This window comes from Perca fluviatilis, chromosome 12 (assembly GCF_010015445.1).
Source record: "Perca fluviatilis chromosome 12, GENO_Pfluv_1.0, whole genome shotgun sequence".
NCBI classification, from domain to species: domain Eukaryota; kingdom Metazoa; phylum Chordata; class Actinopteri; order Perciformes; family Percidae; genus Perca; species Perca fluviatilis.
In genome coordinates this window covers 33966102-33990891 of record NC_053123.1, presented here as the reverse complement: position 1 = coordinate 33990891, position 24790 = coordinate 33966102, and the positions used below count along the sequence as shown (strand labels likewise).

General features: G+C 37.0%; 3 protein-coding genes across 3 annotated transcripts; all 3 read right to left on the bottom strand.

Moving 5' to 3' along the window:
• Positions 1-3321: 3321 nt before the first annotated feature.
• On the bottom strand, positions 3322-4242 carry LOC120569446 (olfactory receptor 6N2-like). Its single transcript, XM_039817315.1, has one exon. It carries the CDS (start codon positions 4240-4242, stop codon positions 3322-3324), a length of 921 nt encoding a protein of 306 aa, XP_039673249.1.
• Positions 4243-10442: 6200 nt separating this feature from the next.
• Positions 10443-11369, bottom strand: LOC120569445 (olfactory receptor 6N2-like). The gene has a single exon (XM_039817314.1). The coding sequence runs from the start codon at positions 11367-11369 to the stop codon at positions 10443-10445; it is 927 nt and encodes a 308-aa protein (XP_039673248.1).
• Positions 11370-13195: 1826 nt separating this feature from the next.
• Positions 13196-14766, bottom strand: LOC120569444 (olfactory receptor 2T27-like). The gene is given in 3 exon segments (XM_039817313.1): positions 13196-13213; positions 14172-14379; positions 14381-14766. Coding segments are annotated over 3 exon segments (612 nt in total).
• Positions 14767-24790: the final 10024 nt, after the last annotated feature.

The window sequence follows — 24790 nt, the reverse complement described above, 5'->3', positions numbered from 1 at the left end:
CATTTGATCTCGGATGTTTTAAGCAACGTACGAAGAATGGACCCCTGAACTCATATATGTTGTTAAACTTTGTTTGCTCAGGTTATGTGACTCCCTCATAATCAGAATGACAGAGATATCTGGCAAGGTAAAAGGAGCATTCATAGGTCCTCTAATATCGCAAGTTTGGAAGTTTATCTGACTTCAGTGTGTTCATGATATCATCTTTTTCATGTTAACACTGAATCCTCAATGCATTCTAATGTTATTCATGGTGTTCCACAAGGCTCTGTGCCAGGACCAATTATATTCATATTTGCTTGATACCTATATCCTGTCAATCAAGCCAGAAGAAACCAATCAGTTAGTTAAACTTCAAGCATGCATTAAGGACATACAAACCTGCATGACCTACAATTTCTGATTTACAGGTTGTTAAAATATGTCCCTTAAGACTCTTCAGTTGGCTGGCTCCATGTACATCCAGAATCAAATTTAATGTCCTACTCCTCACCTACAAAACTCCTATTGGTCAGGCACCTTAATGTCTTAAAGAGGTCATAATACCCTTTTGCCCCACTAGAACATTGCACTCCCAGAATGCAGAGAGACTTGTGTTTCCCAGAGTCTCCAAAACTAGAAAGGGAACCAGAGCCTTCATCTACCAAGCTCCTCTCCTGTGGAACCAGCTCGTAGTTTTGGTTGGATTGCTCTCTCACCTGGATCACGGTTGCAGCCGCTGCAATGTTCATGCTCAATGCCCAGTACTACTACTATTACAGTTATTATCATAGTTATATTATCTTTACTGTTACTATAGCGGCCACTGTCAGAGATGGGGACTCAAGTTTGAGACTCGGACTCGAGTGCGACTTAAGTCACACACACAATGACTTGAGACTCGACTTGAGACTCGTCCTCGAAAGACTTCAGACTCGACCTCGAGCTGTGGGACTCGTGAACAATGTTTATTTTTAGGAAACGTCCGATGAGCTCGCTATACCCCTCCCTCCGTTACCTATAACCTGCGAGGACACATGAGAGGACACACAAACAAACATGTTGAATGCACCGGCTGCTGCTGCCATTCATCGTAAGCTTTGGGTTCAAAAACTTTAAACAAGACAGCCCAAACAAAAGAAGCGGCTCAATGCAAAATATGCGGTATCATGATAAAAGATTCTGGCTTAACCACATCTAATTTTATCAGGCATCTGAAAACGCACCCTGATAGGTGAGTAAACATGTTTAGCTCAGCATTGACCATCTACGTTAGCTTGCTTCTTGCTTTAGCTACGACCTAACGTTACGGGAGGTTAACTCCAACTGTCTTCCTTATCAAATATAAATGAGCGTTTGTTTAATTGCCAAACTTGTGGTGGTTGATTAACGTTACGTTAATCATTTACGTGCCGCTATCTGCCATCACGTTAATTATTAACGTTGTCTGCAAACAGGTTACAGGATTATTGTTGATCATATAACAATAATTACAGTTTCATTTAGTTATAACGTTACACTGGTTTGAGAGTCTGGGATGCGTTGACTTACAGTAGTTTATAAGGTATGATTAGTTGCATAGGCAGTGCACATTACATGGATCTGCCACTAAGTAAATAACAAATAATTGAGGATTCTCCTCATAAGGAAGTGCACTGTAGTGTGTTAAAAATTTCATTTGGTTGCAACAGTGTTTTGCATTTAGCTACACTGTGATGTTTTGCAGTTTTGCACTAAATAGGAGTATGTCAATTTTAGTGTTGTGAGTTATAACATTTTCTATATTTGGTCTTATGGCCCCACAGAGACAGCACAAAAGGAGCCAAGGCCTTTCATTATAATTCATCGACAGACAGGGAGTCCTTTTTCTTCAGAACCTCAATTTTTGGTCTGTACTGTATGTTCAAGCTACAAGGCAAAATACAGATATTATCTTAAAAGTAAAGCATTCTTGGTGTTTCTGTCATGTTGCAATAGTCTGTTTACACTGATTATATACCAAAATCAAAGCTGATACTGTATACTGATGAAGGAGTCATAATAACACATTACATGCTTTGAATTCCTTATATATAGCTATGCAGTGTTCTAAGCAGCCTGGATGGGTCGATGTACGTGATGCAACACTTATAACCACAAGACACTTGACTCGGACTCTAGCTCAGAGACTTGAGACTTGACTTGGACTCTAGCTCAGAGACTTGTGAGCGTCTCTGGCCACTGTTCATAATGTCAATTTATTATACACACAGCTATAATTATAAGTCATGGCATTGCCTCCCTGTACATTTAAGAATATTTTAGAACATAGCTTCCTGTAACTCTTGGCCTCTTAGATCCTCAGGACAATTGCTTTAACTGTTCCACAGTCAAGGCTTGCGGGCAAAGGAGATCCAAAACTTAGTAATAACTTTCCGCTTTAAAATAAATGTTTCCCGTACATTGACACTTTTTAGGCACAAGTCAAGACCTACATGTATACCATAACATTTGGTCAATCTTAGTGATTTTAACATTTTAGTATTTTAGTATTTTAATATTATTCCTGGGACAGGACTTTAAGGAAAATATCCATACCTTTACCTTTAAGGACGGTTGTGTGTAGAACAGTAGCTTTGGATAGGGAATGACAATAATATTAGAAATTTTAAGAATATAAACAGTTAAAAAAATCCAAAATAAGTTAAGTTTTTCACAGTGCTGGTTTTCTTGTTTGTCATGAGCTATAGTCTTCAAATCGTGCTAATAAACAAACACAGAATATGAAAGCAACAATAATATGGTTTCTTTTTTTTTCCACAACGAAATTATTATTATTGTTTACAATATTAATCATTTACATACAATTTATTACAAATTAGATTAAAAAAAAAAAAAGAGAAAACTCACAGGTATGCACACTTGTGTTGTTGATTTAAATGTCTTGGAATGTTATCAGAAGACAGAGAAAAAAATAGTACTAATTCAAATGTCAAAGCTGGCAATAAAATTATATTTTTCTATGGAAACAAACTTGAAAATTTGGTATGCATTTTGTCATTACATGACGATAGACAGATTAAACAATGTGTTGGATTTTTTAAAGATCAGTGGAAAAAAATTGTACATCACACTGATGGAGCTAACGCTTTTTATTATGTTGAGTCTATTAGAAACAAATACTTAAATTAAATACCTGCCAAGAATGTTTGCATTATTAAGTTGTAATTAATGTACACAGTTTAAACAGTATATTAGTTTAATGTGTCTTGACTTAATCTCTTCATGTGTTTATAAATTTCTTTCATTTTCAGTCCATATGAGAAAATTAAAACAGAGAGTACACAATAATTTGTAAAGACATCAGACCACTTTTAAGAACAATCTCTTGAGGAGTTTATAAATTTCTTTCATTTTGAGTCCATACATAATCGGATTAAAGAGAGGATGATAAATTACTAGTTGTAAAGACATTATTAAATGTACAGTTTTAGGGAAATCAGTTTCCAGTCGAGCTAGAAGTACATCATATGACATAAAACAGGAAAAGTTGATTAGAACCAACAGGTGGGGTAAACAGGTCTGTGCAGCTTTTCTCCTGACTTCTCTACTACTTTGATAGGTTATTATAAATATTCTGGTGTATGTAAAAAGTATGAAGAGTAAAGGGAGAGGTACACTAATTACAAATACAATCAAGCCATATATATTCTGGACTGTTGATCTAATACAGTGAAGTTTCTGAATTGTGCTGTTGCAAATTATCCCTTTTAAAATAAAGTAACAGAGCTTCTTATTTGCAATTAGAAACGGTCCCACTGAAAACTGACAAGCAGGCAGAATCCAAGCGAAAATCAGGAGAATATTAACAGTTGTTTTTCTCATGATAGTTGGATATTGCAGAGGTTTACATATAGACACATATCTGTCATAGGCCATGACTGACAACAGAAAGAATTCTGAACCCCCTAGAGTGTAATATACAAACCACTGAAAGAGACAGGCTGAATAAGATATGATCTGTTTTTCAGATAAAAAGTCAATCAAAAGCTTTGGATAGATTGCAGTGCTGTAAAGAACAGAGTTGATTAACAAAGCTGCAATAAAAATGTACATAGGCTCATGGAGGGCTTTGTGAATCACTATGATGCACACAATAGTGGAATTACTGCAAATAATTAGAATATATGCTGTAAACATGATCACGAAATAAAGATATCTGTATCTCTGCACTTCCACATGCCCATCAAAAGTTATATATGTTACATTTGATTCATTATCCATTAACATTGTCTAAAATAAAATTGAATAAATAAAACAGGTATATCACTAGAAGTCTTATATAATCTGAGTTTGTCTTAAGAAATAGATACCCAATGGTGTGGTCCGGCAAACACAGAAATTGGATTTGTGATCCGTCTGAGTCAGTGGGAAGTTTTTATCATTCTGCAGCAACCTCCATGGATCTCATTAATCTCTCCAAAGAAAAAGCTGCTAACTTGTAAACAACTTGATGAAACTCTGGAGGCCTGAACTCAGATGTTGTTAAATTTTGTTTGTGCCGGTTATGTGACTCTGTCACATTAAGAATGACAAAGAGCAATGCAAGGCAAGGCCAACAGTACTTGCACATGCTCATCTATTGGTCCCATTTCCTGAGTTTGGAAGATGTTAATCCGACTTTGGTGTGTTTATGATCTCAGTTTGTTCATGTTAATAATGAATCCTCCATGAATTCTAAAGTTTATCATGGTGTTCCACAAGTCTGTGCTTGGACCAATTATATTGACCTTATATATGGTTTCCATTCTAAATAGAATTTAGAATAGAATCTATTCTAAAACATACTGGCAGCCAGTGTAGAGACGCTAAGACAGGTGATCACATCTTGGTTCTGGTTAAAAGCCTGCTCATTCTGGAGTTGATTTACAGATTTTTGTTTCAAACAAGTAAAAAGACTGTTGCAATAATCCAGGCATGATGAGCTAAAGCAAGTAAAATAGTCTCAGCGTCTTTAAAAGTTATCAAGGATCGTATTTTTGAAATGTTTCTAAGATGATAAAAAACATGATGACATTCTCTTTAGAACTGTGAGCTTGTTTCACAGGAGAGGAGCCTGGTAGCAGATGACTCTAGCTCCCATTCTACTTTTGGAGATTGTAGGAACCAAAACTAACTTTGCATTCTGGAAGTGCAGTATTCTAGTCCGGCTATTGTGTACTATGAGCTCTCAAAGATATGATGGTGCCTGACTATTATGAGTCTTTTAGGTCAGTAGAGGGTTTAAAATTTGTCAAGCAGGCGTTCTGGATCTGGAGTCTTAAGAGCATTAGACATCATACACACTGCCTGCATCGGCCATCAAAGGTGCGGCTAAAATGCAACGTTTCGGCCGCACCTTTGCCCAATCATTTTAAAATTGGGATAGTGCGATTAGTGAGGCCAGGGCAACGTCATTCAGAGTAGCTGTATGTTCAGATAATGAGGACATTGTAGGCCATCCAGATGTTTATGTCCATAATGATTAACTAACAGTTTTTTCTGGCTTGCATTATAGATATAATTGGGTATTATCTGCATAACAGTGAATGTTTGTAGAGCGTTTCCTAATAATTTTCCAAGAGGAAGCATATATAAGTTGAAGGAATTGGTCTAAGCACAGAGCCCTGTGGAACACCATGGCTAACTAGTTAAATTGTTATAGTTCCATGACATTCTGGTCAGTAGTTTTATAAGTAATTTTGCTGACAAACAGAGAAACCAAGCAGAAAACATAACCTCCTTGGAAGAGGTAATAAACAAATAATAGATTGTATTTGCTTGCACAATTATAGTTTTGGTTTTGTGGTGAATTTCCCATTGCCTAATGTGTTTTTCTGTGTTACACAAATTCTGACCTTTTTAGATGATTACCCGATTAGAGCAATCTCAACTGTGGCTTACTGCGGTTCTGATTTGGGCACACAGAAGTCAGCTAGGACTTCTTAAGAAGACTCAGATATGCTCAGACTCAGTCTGAACCACAGATGCAGCTACCAGCATAAACTATCCCAGAAAGGAACTGGCATGTGGCCAAGTTGTCACCCATATCTTCCAGTTCTCTCTGACCCACATACAGCATGTAATGACAGTGAGGACTCCACTGACTCAACAAATTGGCAATCAGAACTTGGTACGAAAATGAGGCCACATATTAGCAATGGCATGGGCTCCATCTGGGTCAATTACTCTAACAGCAGTCTGGGTACAGCTCACGCTGACGCTCATTAGAGTACATTCAAGAACAAATGAAGAAAGAGAGACTGGAGATGTTCTAGTGTCGTAAACTCAAACATTACAAGCATCAGCAATGTAACTTTTGGAAAGAATTAATTTGTTCTCGGAAATAGCTGGTCCCAAATAACTAGTTTTTAGCAAATGGTGCATATACTGTAAACTAACATTTATTCAGAACCCGAGGAAGCACAGTGTCAAATGTAAGTTGTTTGGATAAGCAGTGGCGGCTGGCCAATAGAGGGCACTAGGGCGCCGCCCCCCCTTAAGCCACAAAAAAACTGTTTTTTAAATAAATAAAAAAAAATTTAAAAAATAATAATAATAATAATAATAATGATAAAAAAAACATCAGTATGTAAATATTTGTGTGTTTGAAATATGGAATGCACCCAGTAATATGTATAAAATATGATAGAAAATCATATTCGCAACCTTTCCTCTGCCTGTCTGGACGCCTTGTCAGCTCTGGGGCGATAGAGAAAGCGCCCCTAGGAGGCGGGTCTATGTAGCAGTTCAGCCAATTGCTAATTTAAGATATGAATGTATGACATAAAATTTAGCCAATCAGCGTTCTTAAATCGAATCCAAGAAGGGCGATTATTTTATCGCCCCAAGCTCGCTTCTGATAAAATAAGGACCGGGCTCTAGGGACGCCATTTTTACTAGACGACAATGGTGAGCGCGAACGATACTCCAAGACCCAACCCTAACTCGGTGAAATCTCTCCTCCAAGATCCGTTTGAGAGGAGAACTTTGTCGGAGAAAGTTCGGGTGAAAGAGCTGGGCTCAACTGACCTCTCAATCCGACAGCAGGCTAGCGAGAAAGGAAAGCAGTATATGCGCGGAATCTCCCGTAGCTGGTACACCAGGAAGGCTTGGCTAGCTGGATGCACTCATGCTAATGCTTTATTTTGCTTTCCGTGCTTGCTTTTTAAAACGACGGGGATAGATCCAGCATGGACAGTTACCGGAGTGAAGGATATGAAGCACCTGTCAGAGAAGGTAAAGAAACATGAGAACACCAGGGCACACATGGATAACTCTGTAAAGCTAGCCACATTAGGAAGGGTGAACATTGCTATGCAGCTGGATGACGGCCACAGGATTGCGGTGAGGAAACATAATGAGGAGGTGGATAAAAACAGGCACATGTTATCCAAAATTATCGATTGTGTGAAGTTTTGTGGGGCTTTTGAGTTGGCCTTGCGTGGGCATGAGGAGACAGACTCCTCGCACAACAAGCCGATGCCCCACGATGCAATGCGGGCATGTCACGTGGAAGCAGCCATCAGGCATGCACAGACTAGCTTCGGAGCCTCGGAGCTGCAGTGCACGTGGTGAAGGTGAGACCAAAACGTCCATTCAGAACCAGAGCTTACTGCCATCAGAGCACAGATGAAAAAGCAAAGTCTTTACCTGCAATGCTCAAACCCTACTTTGCTACTAGAGATTAACTCTCAGACCAATATGTGACAATATACAGGGGTCCTCACCGACGGCTAGTGCCTGTGGCCCTGAGAAAACAGAACGTGGACCTGGCACATGAAACTCACCAGGGTGACTGTTTGAGTCAGCGAACTGGGACTGCCGTTATGCAGTGACACCGATTTAGTGTTAATTTCGTCAGATGAGACGAGACTAAATATCTTCGTCAACGACCTCTTTTTCCATGACTAAGACGAAACGTTGATCAGACTGCGCTAATGTCCAAAAACGCTGACTAAAACTAAATTAACATGCATTAATGTTGATGAAAAAAGACAAGACTAAAATGTTTTGCAGAAAATAAAAACTAAGATAAAATCTCTCTTCATTTTTCGTCTACAATCGTCTATTTTTCTATCAAGAGATAGAATATTCAGCTATTACTAGGGTTGGGTCCGAGACCCAGTGCTAATACAGCACCGACCAGTTCCTTAACGACCGTTATCTACCGGACTGAATAGCAACGCGGATTTCGGTGCCACTTAAATGCCTGCGCTTCTCTCTGATGCTCCTAAACGGACGTTAGAGGCAACCGAAACATCGCTGCACGGGACGCTAGTTAACAATATACTTGGCAGCAGGTAGCGTTAGCCTACCGTTAGCTATTTAACACTACACCTGACAGCAGGTAATGTTAGCCTACCGTTAGCTAGTTAACACTACACCTGACAGCAGGTAACGTTAGCCAGCTAGCAGCTGGAGTACACACGGTTAAAATGCTGACAGCTAAACGGTGTAAAAGTTTCTCAGTATTTCACTTTGTAGGATTCCAACAGAGGGACGTACGACAGTCTGCAGCTGCCTTTGTCTGATGCATAGACAGGTCAAACTCGCCTCACCAGCCTCGTGCTGCGTTCAATGTTATTGTAATATACCCTTTTCCCATTCAGTGGTTGTTTTTTTGTCGTTTAACAGGAATTTACTGGTGAAATAAGGAAGAAGCTTGATATTTATGCAACTTTATATCATTTATTTTTATATAACTATTTGACTGAAATGGTTATCAGAAATAATCTCAGAAATAATTTGTTATTTAAAAAAAGACTAAAATGTTTTGACTAAAACTTGACTAAGATACCTTGAGTTCCCTTTTGACTAAAACTAGACTAAAACGACAAGACTTTTAGTCGACTAAAACTTGACTAACAAAAAAAAAGTGTGACTGACTAAATATGACTAAATCTAACATGGACATTTGGCACAAGACTAAGAGTAAGACTAAATGAAAAATAGGTGACAAAATTAACACTACACTGATTGGCTTGACCTTTACTTACTCCATCACAACCACGGCTGTCACCACCTTCCTGTATACTGTGTTGGCCCACTTCGGCAACCCCACAGAAGTCATTAGAGATAATGGGACACAAGCGAGTTTGCAGAATTTCTGGCAGTGAGAGACATTACAGACAGGAAAGTGTCTTTGTGTTATCCACAAGCAAACAGAGCCATTGAACGCTGGAACCGCTTTCTTAAAGAGACACTTCTTACATGGAACGCTACTCATCGCTCTTTGGTTCCTGACAGACACCATTGAAAGTCCTGTTCCTGTATCTGAGCCAGGACCTGCACAACTGATGGATGGTGACATTCTGAAACCCGTCAGGGTCAGAAAGAAGCCTGCATGGCTTGCCGATTATGTACAATAATCCTTCGTGTGGCCTTTGGGGGGGAACTATTGAAGAGGAAATAAAAACTGTGAAATGAGAAAAAATACAAGGACATTCAAAACGTGACTGGAAGCGAACTATAATTTGAATGTTGTTTTTGCTTGTGAAATAGTTTGCTTAATTCAGTTTAAATTAAAAGCTAATGTTAGTAAAGTAGTATGATATACATTAGGTTGCCTGCTATAACTGTTATATTGATATTTAGTTTGTTTATGCTATGTAAGATAAGGAAGACATTTAAGTTTGCATTAGGCTTCAGCCGAGGTCTAAGTGATTTAAGAGACGGCTTTATTTTACCTGTTAAGCTTCCTAAACAAGAGGGGAAATACTGTATATTGTGTAATGAGTTACGGGTTTAACCACTATATGTCACTGTAGACCACAAGACATTGTACTGCATGTTTTGTAAGACATTGTATGAGGAAGAAGAACAGTAAAGCTCAAAGATGCTAAGGTCACTTCTGCAGTTCATGATTTACCCAACTAAGAAACCTCACAGTGCTGGTTTTCTTGTTTGTCATGAGGTATAGTCTACAAATAGTGCTAATAAATAAAACATATCACAGCAAAAATAATATGGTATCTTTTTTTAATTATTCTTTTTCTACAATGAAAAAAAACAAACACATTACACTACTAACCCCTAACGTACTTTATATTGCCAAATCAGACACTAAAAACAAGTTAAATAGAAAACTCAATAATATGCACTCATGTTATAGGCTCTTGCATTCAGGGCTGTTGATTTAAACATCTTGGAATTTTATCTGAAGAAATAGAAAATATGGTACTGATAAAAGTCAACAATGGTAACAACATTTAAATTTACTACAGAAATAAACTTCAGTTTGCATTTTGTGATTGCATGATAAGATAAAAAATAAGGTGTTGTATGTCATTGAAAAAATTATTTGACTTCACATTGTTGATGCTAACAATGTTTGTTATTATTTTTATGTCTATTAGAAACAAATCCTCAAATTAAATACTTTCCAAGAATCTTTTATCTGTTTTTATGTTGTAATTAGTGGACACAGGTAAATCTGTGATATATTAGTTTAATTTGTGTCGACTGAACAATCTCTTCAGGTGTTTAAAAATGTCTTTCATTTTCAGTCCATATATGATCGGATTAAAAAGAGGATGATACAAAATCATTTGTAAAGACATAATTAAATAAACAGTTTTGGAAAAATCTGTTTCCAGTCGAGCTAGAAGTACATCATATGTACTCAAACAGGAAAAGTTGATTAGAACCAACAGGTGGGGTAAACAGGTCTGTGCAGCTTTTCTCCTGACTTCTCTACTACTTCGATAGGTTATTATAAGGATCCTGGTATATGTAAAGAGTATAAAGAGAAGAGGGAAAGGTACAGCACTTACAAACACAAGCAAGCCATATATATTCAGCTCTGTTGAACTCACACATTGAAGTTTCTGAACTGTGCTGTTGCAAATTATCCCTTTTAAAATAAAGTAACAGAGCTTTTTATTTGCATTCACTAACATTCCCACTGAAAACTGACAAGCAGGTAGAGTCCAAGCTAAAATCAGGAAAACATAAACAGTTGTCTTTTTCATGATAGTTGGATATTGCAGAGGTTTACATATAGACACATATCTGTCATAAGCCATGACTGACAACAGGAAGAATTCTGAAGAGGCTAGAGTGTAATATATAAACCACTGAAAGAGACAGGCTGAATAAGATATGATCTGTTTTTCAGATAAAAAGTCAATCAAAAGCTTTGGATAGATCGCAGTGCTGAAAAGAACAGAGTTGATTAACAAAGCTGCAATGAAAATGTACATAGGCTCATGGAGGGCTTTGTTAATCACTATGATGCCCACAATAGTGGAATTACTGCACATTATTAGAATATATGCTGTAAACATGATCACAAAATAAAGATATCTGTATTTCTGCACTTCCACATGCCCATCAAAAGTTATATACGTTACATTTAATTCATTATCCATTATGGTTGTCTGAAATTAAATATTAATGAATAAAACAGTTAAATTAGTAGAAGTTTCACATAACCTGAGATTGCCCTATTTAAGGATCAGTACCTGACCTTGATATGCACTGGTTTGGCCCGGCAAACACAGAATTGGATCTGTGACCTGTTTGAGGTTTTTATCAGACTGCTTCAACCTCCACGGATCTCATTAATCTCTCCAAAGGGAAAGCTACTAACATGTAAACAACTTGATCAAACTCTGGCGGCCTGAACTCATGTTGTTAAACTTTGTTTGCTCAGATTACATGACTCTCTCATATTAAGAATTGCACTCTAAAACCCTGTTCGGATCAAAGATTTTCTATGTGATGAGTTGAAACTAGCAACTACTTGCAATGCACCGGTCTGCAATGTTCTGAAACCTGCCAATTTACACCAATACTACATGACGAGACAGTGTATCATCGTCATAGCAACAACTCTTTGTACTTTTGTTCTAACATCCAACTTTTAGGCTTTCATGTGGCTGTATATTATTTGTTGCATCTAAATATTAATGGGGATAACGTTAGTAATAGTGAGATGCTTACTACAGCTGAATTTCCAGTGATAAAATGGAGAAAACATTTTATTTCTCTAACTCACTGCTGTGTTCTAACGCTGCTGGCTCTCTTAAGTCACCCTCTATCTAGCATCACCGTATACTGTGCTCGCGGGCGCTCGTTGAAACAATTGACATCCCTTACTTTCTAAAACCAGCCTCTGGAGACTTGATCAGCTTGAGCTGAGACGGGCCGGTTCAGACCACTGCAACGTTCCAATATGGTTTTGTCTCGTCACAAATCTTTGGTCTGTACTGGGTTTTAAAGCAAAGACCTCTGGCAAGGCCAATGGTGCATTCACATGCTCCTCTGATGGTACCATGTCCTGAGTAGGGAAGACGTTCTTCTGACTTTGGTGTGTTCATGATCTCAGTTTATTCTTGTTAACAAGGAAACCCTCATGCATGTTAAAGTTAGTCACGGTGTGTACTATGATGTGTACAATTTCCTGATGTTTTTTATTTTATTTAGATTTTTTTGATAAGATTTTATTTTAATGTGAGACAATACAAGGACTCACAAGTGATAAAAGACATAAACAGACAGTCACATAAAGAAAGAAAAAAAATTAATAAAAATAGAAGAGTAAAGTAAACTAAAACTAGCAGTTGCAGTGCAAAATTAATTATTTCATGTGCTTATTCAGTCACTTTTTAAATTCAAATTCCTACCCCTATACATAGTACTCTAGACCATTCTTCTTTCAGGTATAATTCAAATGGGGACCATTCCCTTACAAAAACGTCAAGCGTATTTCTTAGTACATGTGATAATCTCTCCAATGGCAAGATGGACATACATTTTTCATACCACATTGTAATATTAGGAGGATCTTCATCTAACCATTTATGTAGTATTGTGAGGCGTGCAGCATACAAAGCAACTCGAAGAATGTATCCGTATCTACGATCACAATTGGCATCCAGTCCCAGTACAAAATGGTATGGATTTAGTGGAATCAAACCTAAAAATGTTCTGAATCTCGGTTTGAACCGATAGCCAGAAACTTGAGATTTTTGGACATGACCACATTAGATGTCCATAAGTGCCACAGCTATTTTTACATTTCACGCATAATGGTGAGGACATACGGTCATATTTACATTGAATAGCAGGGGTAACATGCAGTCTGTGGATAATCTTATGTTGAGTCTCATAGGATTTATTAGAACATGTAATTTTCTTTGCACTCAACAAGATCCTTTTCCACATCCCTTCATCCAGTTGGGATCCAAAATCTTCACCCCAGGAAGTGTGACTGTTAATCATAGGGATGTTGACAAACATTTGAGAGTAAATATAATTTAAAACTTTCTTCTTTAAGGAAAAAGCCTTTAATAATATCTTTTCAAGCGGATTCATATTCAAGCCCCTCATATGTTGGTATAGAATGGATAGCATGTTAAAGTTGATTAATCACATCCATCCTGTTATCTAATGTTATAGCTACTCTGGATGGCGTTGCCCTGGTCCCCAACACCACCGTAAGAAATCTCAGTTATCTTTTCTAATCCAAAATCAGTTCTGCAGTCTATGATCTACCCAACTAAGGCTGTTGGAAACCTCACAGTGCTTGTTTTCTTGTTTGTCCTGAGGCATAGTCTACACATAGTGCTAATAACAAAAAAAATGACAGCAACAATAATATGGTTTATTTTTTATGTTTTTATTTTTCCACAATGAAACTAAAAATCTTTTTATACTACTAACACTTTATATACAATATATTGCCAATTTAGACACTAATCAAAAGTTAAACAGAAAACTCAGGTATGCACTCTTGCATTTAAAGCTGTTGATTTAAATGTCTTGGAACTTCATCAGGAGACAGAAAAATAAATGATATAGATAGAATTTCCAATGCTGGTAACAAGGTTCTGTTTTACTATGCAAACAAACTTAAAAATTGAGTATGTTTTTATCTGAAAATGTAATTACAAAATGCAAAGTAAAAAATATTTGACATCAAGCTAACAATGCTTTTTGATTATGTTTAAAATGTATATTAAGTCTATTAAAAACAAATCATTAAATTAAATACCTTTCAATAATCTTAGTTTAATTTGTCTTGATGGAAAAATTCTCTTGAGGTGTTTATAAATTTCTTTCATTTTCAAGCCATATATGATCGGATTAAAAAGAGGATGATACAAAATCATTTGTAAAGACATAATTAAACGAAAAGTTTTGGGAACATTTGTTTCCAGTCGACTTACAAGTACATCATATGTACTCAAACAGGAAAAGTTGATTAGAACCAACAGGTGGGGTAAACAGGTCTGTGCAGCTTTTCTCCTAACTTCTCTACTACTTCGATAGGTTATTATAAGTATCCTGGTGTATGTAAAAAGTATGAAGAGTACAGGGAGAGGTACAGATCCTACAAAAAGAATCAAGCCATATATATCCACCACTGCTGAACTCACAGTGAAGTTTCTTAATTGTGCTGTTGCAAATTATTCCTTTTAGAACAAAGTAACAGAGTTTCTCATTAGCAATCAGCAATGGCCCAATTGAAATCTGACAAGCAGGTAGAATCCAAGCTAAAATCAGGAAAATGTAAACAGTTGTTTTTCTCATGATAGTTGGATATTGCAGAGGTTTACATATAGACACATATCTGTCATAAGACATGGCTGCCAACAGGAAGAATTCTGAACAGACTAGAGTATAATATAGAAACCACTGAAAGAGACAGGCTGAATACGATATGATCTGTTTTTCAGATAAAAAGTCAATCAAAAGCTTTGGATAGATAGCAGTGCTGTAAAGAACAGAGTTGATTAACAAAGCTGCAATGAAAATGTACATAGGCTCATGAAGGGCTTTGTTAATCACTATGATGCCCACAATAGTGGAATTACTGCAAATAATTAGAATATATGCTGCAAACATGATCACAAAATAAAAATATCTGTATTTTTGCACTTCCACATGCCCATCAAAAGTTATATATGTTCCATTTAATTCATTATCCATTAAGATTGTCTAAAGCAAAATGTTAATGCATGAAACATGTAAATTACTAGAAGTCTCATATAACCTGAGATTGTCTTATTTAGTGATCAGTACCTGACCTTGATACGCACTGGTTTGGCCCGGCAAACACAGAATTGGATCTGTGACCTGTTTGAGGTTTTTATCAGACAGCTTCAACCTCCATGGATCTCATTAATCTCTCCAAAGGGAAAGCTACTAACATGTAAACAACTCGATCAAACTCTGGAGGCCTGAACTCATGTTATTAAACTTTGTTTGCTCAGATTACATGACTCTGTCATATTAAGAATTGCACTCTTAAGCCCGGCTCTTAAGCCCAGTGTATCATCTTCATAGCAACAACTCTTTGTACTTTTGTTCCAACTTCTGACTTTAAGGCTTTTTTGTAGCTGGATATATCATTTGTTGCATCTTAATATGAATGGGGATAACACTGATACAACCGTGATAGTGAGATCCTTACTACAGCTGAATTTTAGTGATGAAATGGAGAAAACTGTTTACTTTACAAGCTGATTTCACTATTTGCTGTTAAAACAATTGACGTCCCTTACGTTCTAAAACCAGCCTCTGGAGACTTGCCCAAAGGAGTTGCAGCGACACCATCAGCTGGCTTGAGTTGAGCTGAGAAGGGCCGGTTCAGACCACTGCAACATTCTATTGTGGTTCTGTCTTGTCACGAATCTTTGGTCTGAACTGAGCTTTAGAGCAAAGACCTCTGGAAAGGCCAATGCTGCATTCACATTCTCCTCTGATGGTACCCTTTCCTGAGTTTGGAAGTCGTTCTTCTGACTTTGGTGTGTTCATGATCTCAGTTTATTCTTGTTAACAAGGAATCCTCCATGCATGTTAAAGTTAGTCATGGCACCTGGATAGCTCACCTGGTAGAGCAGGTGCCATAAACAGTACAGGCCAAAAGTTTGGACACACCTTCTCATTCAGTGTGTTTCCTTTATTTTCATGATTAATTAAATTGTAGATTCTCACTGAAGGCATCAAAACTATGAATGAACACATATGGAATTATGTACTTAACAAAAAAGTGTGAAATAACTGAAAACAAGTCTTATATTTTAGATTCCTCAAAGTATACACACTTTTCTCTGATTACTGCTTTGCACACTCATGGCATTCTCTTGATGAGCTTCCAGAGGATAGTCAACTGAAATGGTTTTCCAACAGTCTTGAAGAAGTTCCCAGGGAAGCTTAGCACTTGTTGGCCCTTTTGCTTTCACTCTGCGGTCCAGCTCACCCCAAATCATCTTGATTGGGATCAGGTCCGGTGACTGTGGAGGCCATCTGGCGCAGCACTCCATCACTCTCCTTCTTGGTCAAATAGCCCTTACACAGCCTGGAGGTGTGTTTGGGGTCATTGTCCTGTTGAAAAATAAATGATGGTCCAACTAAACACAAACCGGATGGGATGGCATGTCGCTGCAGGATGTTGTGGTAGCCATGCTGGTTCAGTATGCCTTCAATTTTGAATAAATCCCCAACAGTGTCACCAGCAAAGCACCCCCACACCATCACACCTCCTCCTCCATGCTTCACGGTGGGAACCAGGCATGTAGAATCTATCTGTTCACTTATTCTGCGTCGCACAAAGACATGGCAGTTGGAACCAAAGAGCTCAAATTTGGACTCATCAGACCAAAGCACAGATTTCCACTGGTCTAATGTCCATTCCTTGTGTTTCTTGGCCCAAACAAATCTCTTCTGCTTGTTGCTTCTCCTTAGCAGTGGTTTCCTAGCAGCTACTTGACCATGAAGGCCTGATTCACGTAGTCTCCTCTTAACAGTTGTTCTAGAGATGTGTCTGCTGCTAGAACTCCGTGTGGCATTCATCTGGTCTCTAATCTGAGCTGCTGTTAACTTGGAATTTGACTCGGATGAACTTATCCTCAGCAGCAGAGGTGACTCTTGGTCTTCCTTTCCTGGGGCGGTCCTCATGTGAGCCAGTTTCGTTGTAGCGTTTGATGTTTTTTGCGACTGCACTTGACACATTCAAAGTTTTCGCAATTTTCCGGACTGACTGACCTTCATTTGATAAAGTAATGATGGCCACTCATTTCTCTTTACTTAGCCGACTGGTTCTTGCCCTAATATGAATTCTAACAGTTGTCCAATAGGGCTGTCAGCTGTGTATCAACCTGACTTCTGCACAACACAACTGATGGTCCCAACATCATTAATAAGGGAAAAAATTCCACTAATTAACCCTGACAATGCACACCTGTGAAGTGAAAACCATTTCAGGTGACTACCTCATGAAGCTCATTGAGAGAACACCAAGGGTTTGCAGAGTTATCAAAAAAGCAAAGGGTGGCTACTTTGAGGAATCTAAAATATAAGACATGTTTTCAGTTATTTCACACTTCTTTGTTAAGTACATAATTTCATATGTGTTCATTCATAGTTTTGATGCCTTCAGTGAGAATCTACAATGTAAATAGTCATGAAAATAAAGAAACACAGTGAATGAAAAGGTGTGTCCAAGCTTTTGGCCTGTACTATACGCTGGAGCCTGATCATGCAAAGCTTTATAAGTCAGAACCAAAACTTTAAATTTGATCCTGAAGTTGTAATGTAATGTAATGAGTATAAAATTGGAGTGATGTGCGACATCCTGCTAGACCTGGTCAGCAGCCTTGCAGCAGAATTCTGGACTAGTTGTAGACGGTCCTGGGACGATTTGCTGAGACAGGTGAAAATAGAGTTGCAGTAATCAAGCCGAGATGAAATAAAAGCATGAATAATCATCTCAAGCTCAGAATGTGAAACAGCTCCTCTAATTTTGGCAATGTTTCTTAACTGAAAGAAACATGTGCGGGTCAGAGATTTAATATGTTGATCCAAGTACATGTTATTATTAAAAACGCAATTTTCTAATTTTGCGGTTGATGCATGTTAATAGCAAAGACTAAAGGGAATAAAACATGAGGATGTTTATGTGTGGGACTTAGTTTGATTTAACATCACATGGCATTATTAGTTGTTATAAATAAATTACTTTCTATGGTAGGCCTTACATATTCTTTATTCATTCATTCATTCATAACATGCATGAATGAAAAAAAAAGGAACAGGAAGAAGAAAAAATCTTATGGCACCTGTCACTTATTTGTGCACATCAAAAAAAAACGAAAAAAAACAAACAAACAGCTACTTCAAGAGTGGATCAACCCCAATCCTCACCCTAAACACCAAAAATTATCAGTACTACCTATCTTTACCTATTTTTTTCTTATACAAATTCTTAAATTTACAAACAGTATCGCAGCACTTCAGTTCATAGTCCAATGTGTTCCACAGTTTAACTCCATATATGGACAAACACCTCTGTTTTTGTGTAGTACGTGCGAAAAGAGTTTTAAAATGATATTGCCTTCTATGGCCATCTTCCTCTGATACAGGAGTAAATACATTTTGTAAAACCATAGGCAAAACTCTTTGCTTAGCTTTCCACATAAAAATCAAAATCTTCAAATCAACCAAGTCTTTGAATTTTAGAAGTCCAGATTTTATAAATAAACTATTAGTGTGTTCTCTGTAGCCTGTTTTATTGATAATCCTTAATGTTTTTTTCTGTAACAAAAACAGAGGTTTTGTGTTAGTAGGGTATGTATTACCCCAAACTTCTATGCAGTATCCAAAATATGGGAGTATTAGGGAATTGTACAACATAAGCAACGTTGAATAATCTAAAACATCTTTAACTTTATACAAAACCCCAATGCTTTTACAAACTTTACTCTTAATATAAACTATGTGTTCTTTCCAATTCAATTTAACGTCCAAAATAACACCTAAAAACTTTATCTCATTAACTCTTTCAATATCAATTCCTTCAATTGCTATTCTTACATTTTCATTCTTTTTACAATTACCAAAAATCATGTATTTTGTTTTTTCCCAATTTAAACATAATTTATTTTTGTCAAAATATTTTTCTTAATTTTTCCCATTTCTGAATTTATCTTTTCTATAATTTCTGACAGATTATTTCCAGAATAAAAAATGTTGGTATCATCGGCAAACATCAAAAACTGTACTACCTTAGAGACTTCGCAGAGGTCATTAATGAACAAAATAAAAAGTAATGGGCCTAAAACGGACCCTTGTGGTACTCCACATATTATGTCTTTTAACTCAGATTTTTGACCATTAATTTGAACAAACTGTTGTCGATTGCTGAGATAACTTTTGAGCCATTTAAGAGCTAGACCCCTAATGCCATAATTGTATGATTTTGACAATAACAGACTATTATTTATGGTGTCAAATGCTTTGCTTAAGTCGATAAAGACCCCCACTGTGTGTTGCTTATTCTCAGTTGCAGATGTAATTTTTTCTATGAGTTCAATTAATGCCAAAGCTGTTGATCTTTTTGCTCTAAAGCCATATTGTTTTTCAGTAATTAATTTATGTTTTTCTAAGAAAATATTTAGTTTTTGAGAAAACCACTTTTCGAGGATTTTAGAAAACTGAGAGAGCAATGACACTGGTCTATAATTATTAAAGTGCTGTACATCTCCCTTTTTGAAAAGTGGAAAAACTTTGGCGACCTTCATTTTCTCAGGAAAAACACCCGAATGTATAGACAAATTAAAAATAAAAGTCAGAGGATTAATAATGCAGTCAATGGTCCTTTTTACAATGGTCATGTCCAGTCCATCACTATCAGTAGATGTTTTATTTTCACATTTGCTAACAATAGACACAATTTCATTTTCCTTAACCTCACCCAGGAACATGGACTGCATTATTCTACTTTCCATTCTACAGGTAGTATTTTGCCTTTGGTTAGATATATCAATTGATTTGGCAATGTTCTCCCCAATATTAATAAAAAATGAGTTAAATTCATTGGCCACATCTATGCTATTGTTCATAACAGTTTCATTGTACACAAAATATTCAGGAAACTTAATATGTTGTGAGTTTGGTTTTATTATATTTAATATTTTCCATGTTGTTTTCATATTACCTTTTTTATCTTTCAATTGTTTATTGTAATAATCCCTTTTGGTTTCTCTTAAAATTGTCATCAATTTATTTTTGTATGCTTTATATTTGGCTTCACAATTAGGTGTCCCACTTTTTACAAAGTCTTTATACAATCTGTTTTTCTTTTTACATGCTTTAATTAATCCTAATGTCATCCAAGGTTTATCATTTTTATGGGATTTCTTTGACAGCTTTAGTGGGCAACATTTACCATAACTAGATATATACATATTTAAAAAAGTTTCATATGCTATATTCACATTGGTCACATAAACACCTGACCAGTTCTGTTGTGAAAGCTCACTCCTAAAGTCATTTATTGTTTTCTCGGTTCTTACTCTAAAATATGAAGGCTGATGTGAGCTCTTGTATGTCTCAGGTTGCATATCACATATGGTAAAAACAGGCAAATGATCGCTTAAGTCATTTATCAATAATCCACTTTGAGCAATTTTTTGAACATCATTTGTGACAATATTATCAATTAATGTGGCACACAAGCTAGTAATTCTGCTAGGCTGTCTAATTAAAGAAAAAAGAGATCTTGTATGCAATGCATCTAAGAAATCTGAAGTAAACTTACATTTAGATTGATTAAGAAAATCAATATTGAAATCACCACTTATTAAAAGTGTTTTCTGGTTATTCTGTGTATCAAGTAATTGCTCAAATTTGTCCTGAAAAACATCTATTTTGGATCCCTGAGCTCTATAAATGCAAGCAACAATCACATTCCTGTTTTTTCCCATATCAATTTCAACAGCTACACATTCAAAGATTCCCTCGATTGCAATAGACATTTTTTCAACAAGTTTGCATTTCAAATGACTGTCAACATACAATGCCACACCTCCTCCTCTTTTTTCTGATCTATTTACGTAATATAACTTGTATCCTTCTAGTTCAAAGTCTACTCCCTTTTCATTACTAATCCATGTTTCAGAAAGTGCTATTATATTGAATCGACTTGTAAATGTAGTGATATAGCCCTTCATTTTGTTGAAATTTGCATAAAGACTTCTGATGTTGAAATGAACAAGCGACAGCCTGTCCCTTAAATTAACATTTAAATTAAATTCATAGTCAGTATAATATTTAGAGGTGTCACCTGTTTCATTCAACCCATGGCTATCAGGGTCCAGGTCTTTATCAAAATCATGCATGCTTTGCTCTCTAGTATCAAATCTTGTCAGTGTTATACTTATCTAGTTTTAAATAATAACAACTAAAAATCTCCATATATCCAAAGATGTATTCAAAAGATAGGTAGAAAACAAAATATTGGTGATTGATGATTCCTCCCTCTTCCCCCCTTCTTTCCTATCCCACCCCCCTCCCAGCTTCCACCGCCCCCCCATACATAAAATAAGTCAGCGCTCATAATAGATCCACTCTCCCCAGAACTTTATCAAAGTGACAATCATTATAACAAACCAAATCAACAACAGCAACAACAAAAAAAGAAATTCTCAAATTCACAAGCTCGAGAAAAAAAGTCCAACAAAATTGCCTCATAGCAGCCTTACCAAGTCACTGCGCTGGAGTTACTTTAATCCTCTATAGTTGAAATGAAAAGCTCAGCCTTACTTGCGTCTTGAAATAAATGATTGTCTTTCCCTTTGGTAAGTTTTATTGTCGCGGGGTACAAAAGGAAAGCCTGAAACCCCTTTATACGGGCTTCATGCATCACCTTGTAGCATAATTTACGACGCTTTGAAGTGGCCTCGCTGTAGTCCGCTGCAAACTGAAGTTGAATATTAGCCACTTCAGAGCGATTTTTCCTGGATTCTTTGAGAATACGATCCCTGTCAGTATACCGGAGACATGTAACAATCAGCGGCCGTGGTCTCCGCAGCTCACTCCCAGTGCCTCGCTCAGGCAGGCGTCCAAGCCGGTGACATCGCATCAGCTCTGGGCAGGTGTCAGCGAGAGCAGGAAACCACCTGGGAAGGTGCTCTCGCAGGTAATCCAGAGCATTTGCACCTTCAACTCCTTCTTTTAGATTAAATATAAGCAGATTGTCTCTTCGTGCGCGATCCTCCATTTCTGTGAGTTTTCCTTGATATTTGTGCATTGTTTCCACACACTGCGAGACAGTTTGTTCAGCCTCACTCACACGCTCTTTTAACTGTTGTATCTGAGCGTATTATCCGTATTTCCTCCGTGTGCTCGGATAAAGTCGAATGCATACTATCAATGCGTTTCTCAAGCCTGTTAAAGCGTGATTCGGCTTTCACGTCGGCCTCTTTGAAGTATTTGGCCATTAAATCATCAATAACCTGAGTGAAGGCCGCGTTGGTTTCACCCAGCTGCTTGTTTACTTCCGTCATAATGTGTTGTTTGGCTGCAAACGACTGTCTTGTTTCTCGCATTGACAAGATATAGGTTTAAACTGAAATTATCCTTCTTTACATAACAGTCTTGTCACACGTACCAAGGTTTATTTGAGCGTTTTGGGAGAGTGTTCCGCTGAGTCTCAGCAGGCAGCCGCCATCTTGGCCTTCGCCATCATGCCTGCTGATTCTCATATTAATAATTATATTCAGAAGATGATACTCATATCAATCACCATGGTTACAGCTTTTAGCCATCCTAACCTTTGTAGCCTTTACTGAGAAACTACCATTACAAAATTTATAAGGGACAGGAATAGTTTTAGGAAGCATTTTCAGGAAATTAAAAGGATAAGCAGATTTTTGCCGAGGGGTTTGTTCACAGTGTAAGATGTATATATCTTTGTATGGGTATGGTGGCATACACAACGTGTTTTGGCCTTTTTGGCACACTTCTACCTAAGCCTACTGCACACAGACACACATACTTTTGCATGTTCTGCTGAAATAGATACCTATGTTCAGTGGTGCCATGCCAACAATGTCATTCAATGTCATGACTTTTAGGTCGACTGGAAACAAATGTTCCCAAAACTGTACGTTTAATAATGTCTTTACAAATTATTTTGTATCATCCTCTCTTTAATCCGATCATATATGGACTGAAACCATAATGAAAAGCATTGTGAGCTTCACATTTTTTCTGCGGATCTTTAAAAATGCTTTTATCTTATAATGAAATCAAAAAATGCTTTCTGAAGTTTAGTAAAGTTAAACTTCATTACCAGTATTGAAATGCATATGAATACCATGTTTTCTCTGTCTTCTGACTGAAAATTCCAAGATGTTTAAATGAACAGCCTTCATTGCAAGAGTGCATACCGGTGGTTTTTTTCTGTTAAACTTGTCTGTGTCTGATTTTGCAAATATTGCATGCAAAAAGTGTTTTTTAAAAAGAAAAATAAAGAGAGTAACATTATGTATTTTGGTTCCTGTCATATCTTTTTTGTTGTTAACACTGTTTGTGGACTATACCTTATTTGCAATAAGCATTTGTTACACACATGCACATATCCATGAAACCCCCATAAGAAACAAGAAAACCAGCCCAGTGCAGAGTACTCACAGCCTCAGTTGGGTAAATCCAGAACTGCAGAACTAATTCTGTATTTATGGAACTATTTACATTCTTGGACTTTCTGAAATATTTGTTATTTCCCACTCAAAGTATATTAAACAATACTTTGTTAAACCAAATTAACTATATACAGAATGGGATACGGAAATCAATACAGTCAGTGGTGTAGGGCAACCCAGTCTCATGTCAGTTCGTGATGGCATCACGAAAATAAATCTATTAGATTGTGATACCATCACGATATTGTGAAGATTTATGTGTTGGGGTCACGTTTTTTAAACTAATGTATTTCAATGGGAAGCATCTTACATGATCACAGCAAGAATCTTTGGGTATGTGTACACAACATGTGTTTTGGCATTTTTGGCACACTTCTACCTCAGCCTATACTGCATACAGACACAAGTACTTTTGCATATTCTGCTAAAATAGAGACCTGTGGTGCCATGCCAACAATCTCATTCCACCATTTTACAAACTGAGGAAAGGGTCGTGACATGGGTCAAAGGGTATCAGAGGTCATAAATGATGAACCAATCTATCGGCTCTGCTCCTATAGGCCCCTTGGTGTTCATATGGACAACACCTTTGGCTGGAAGGCCCGTGTTCAAAGTGTGTGTTATCATTTAGAGCAGACAAGCACGGTGAATCAGAGGGTTTATTTTATACAAGGCTGCATTACAGAGCATGTTAATGTCAGCATGGCAATATCTAAAAACATCTCATGTAAAGCTTGTCAGGGGAGCACAGAGAATATGGTCTGATCTGTCTTTATTCTCCATGCCAAGTAGCTTTTATCCTCTGGCAGAAGAAATGGGTACCCCAATGTAAACTAAATATTTGTAAACTATAGCCCTAATTTGGACATACCTCAATTAAAACTTTAAATAATGTTGCTTGAGGCTGCAGGGGTTTTGCAATAGCTTCATGATATGATGCATATAGGGTTGTGTGTTGCTCTTGTCACTATCTGTGAAATATGAGCAATATATTGCGGCTGGTGTGATTCACTTCAGTCTGGCTACATATGACTTTGTCTATTTAGTATAGCTGTATGATAAAACAATATGTCAAGTTTTATGTGTGAAGCATTTGAACTCAAGTCAAATACTGTATCCCTCTGGGGACAATAGCGTATACTTGCAAAGTATATGCAAAACTTAAAACCTTGTCGTAGGACTATAGCAAACACATCGTTGGAAAGGTCTCAACCTCGACAGTAACATATTTCAGTCTGAAGAGGATACATTACTCCTGCTTTAAAATATTGACTTCTGAATCTTGAATCCAGGACATGTTTGTAGGCTTGTCATTTAGCAACAGAAGGTGCTACACACATATGACCAGCTGTTCTAGA

Bases quoted from the DNA above. Each gene is read 5' to 3' on its own strand.
- LOC120569446 (XM_039817315.1), bottom strand. From the start codon at position 4,242: ATGGATAATGAATCAAATGTAACATATATAACTTTTGATGGGCATGTG.
- LOC120569445 (XM_039817314.1), bottom strand. From the start codon at position 11,369: ATGGATAATGAATTAAATGTAACGTATATAACTTTTGATGGGCATGTG.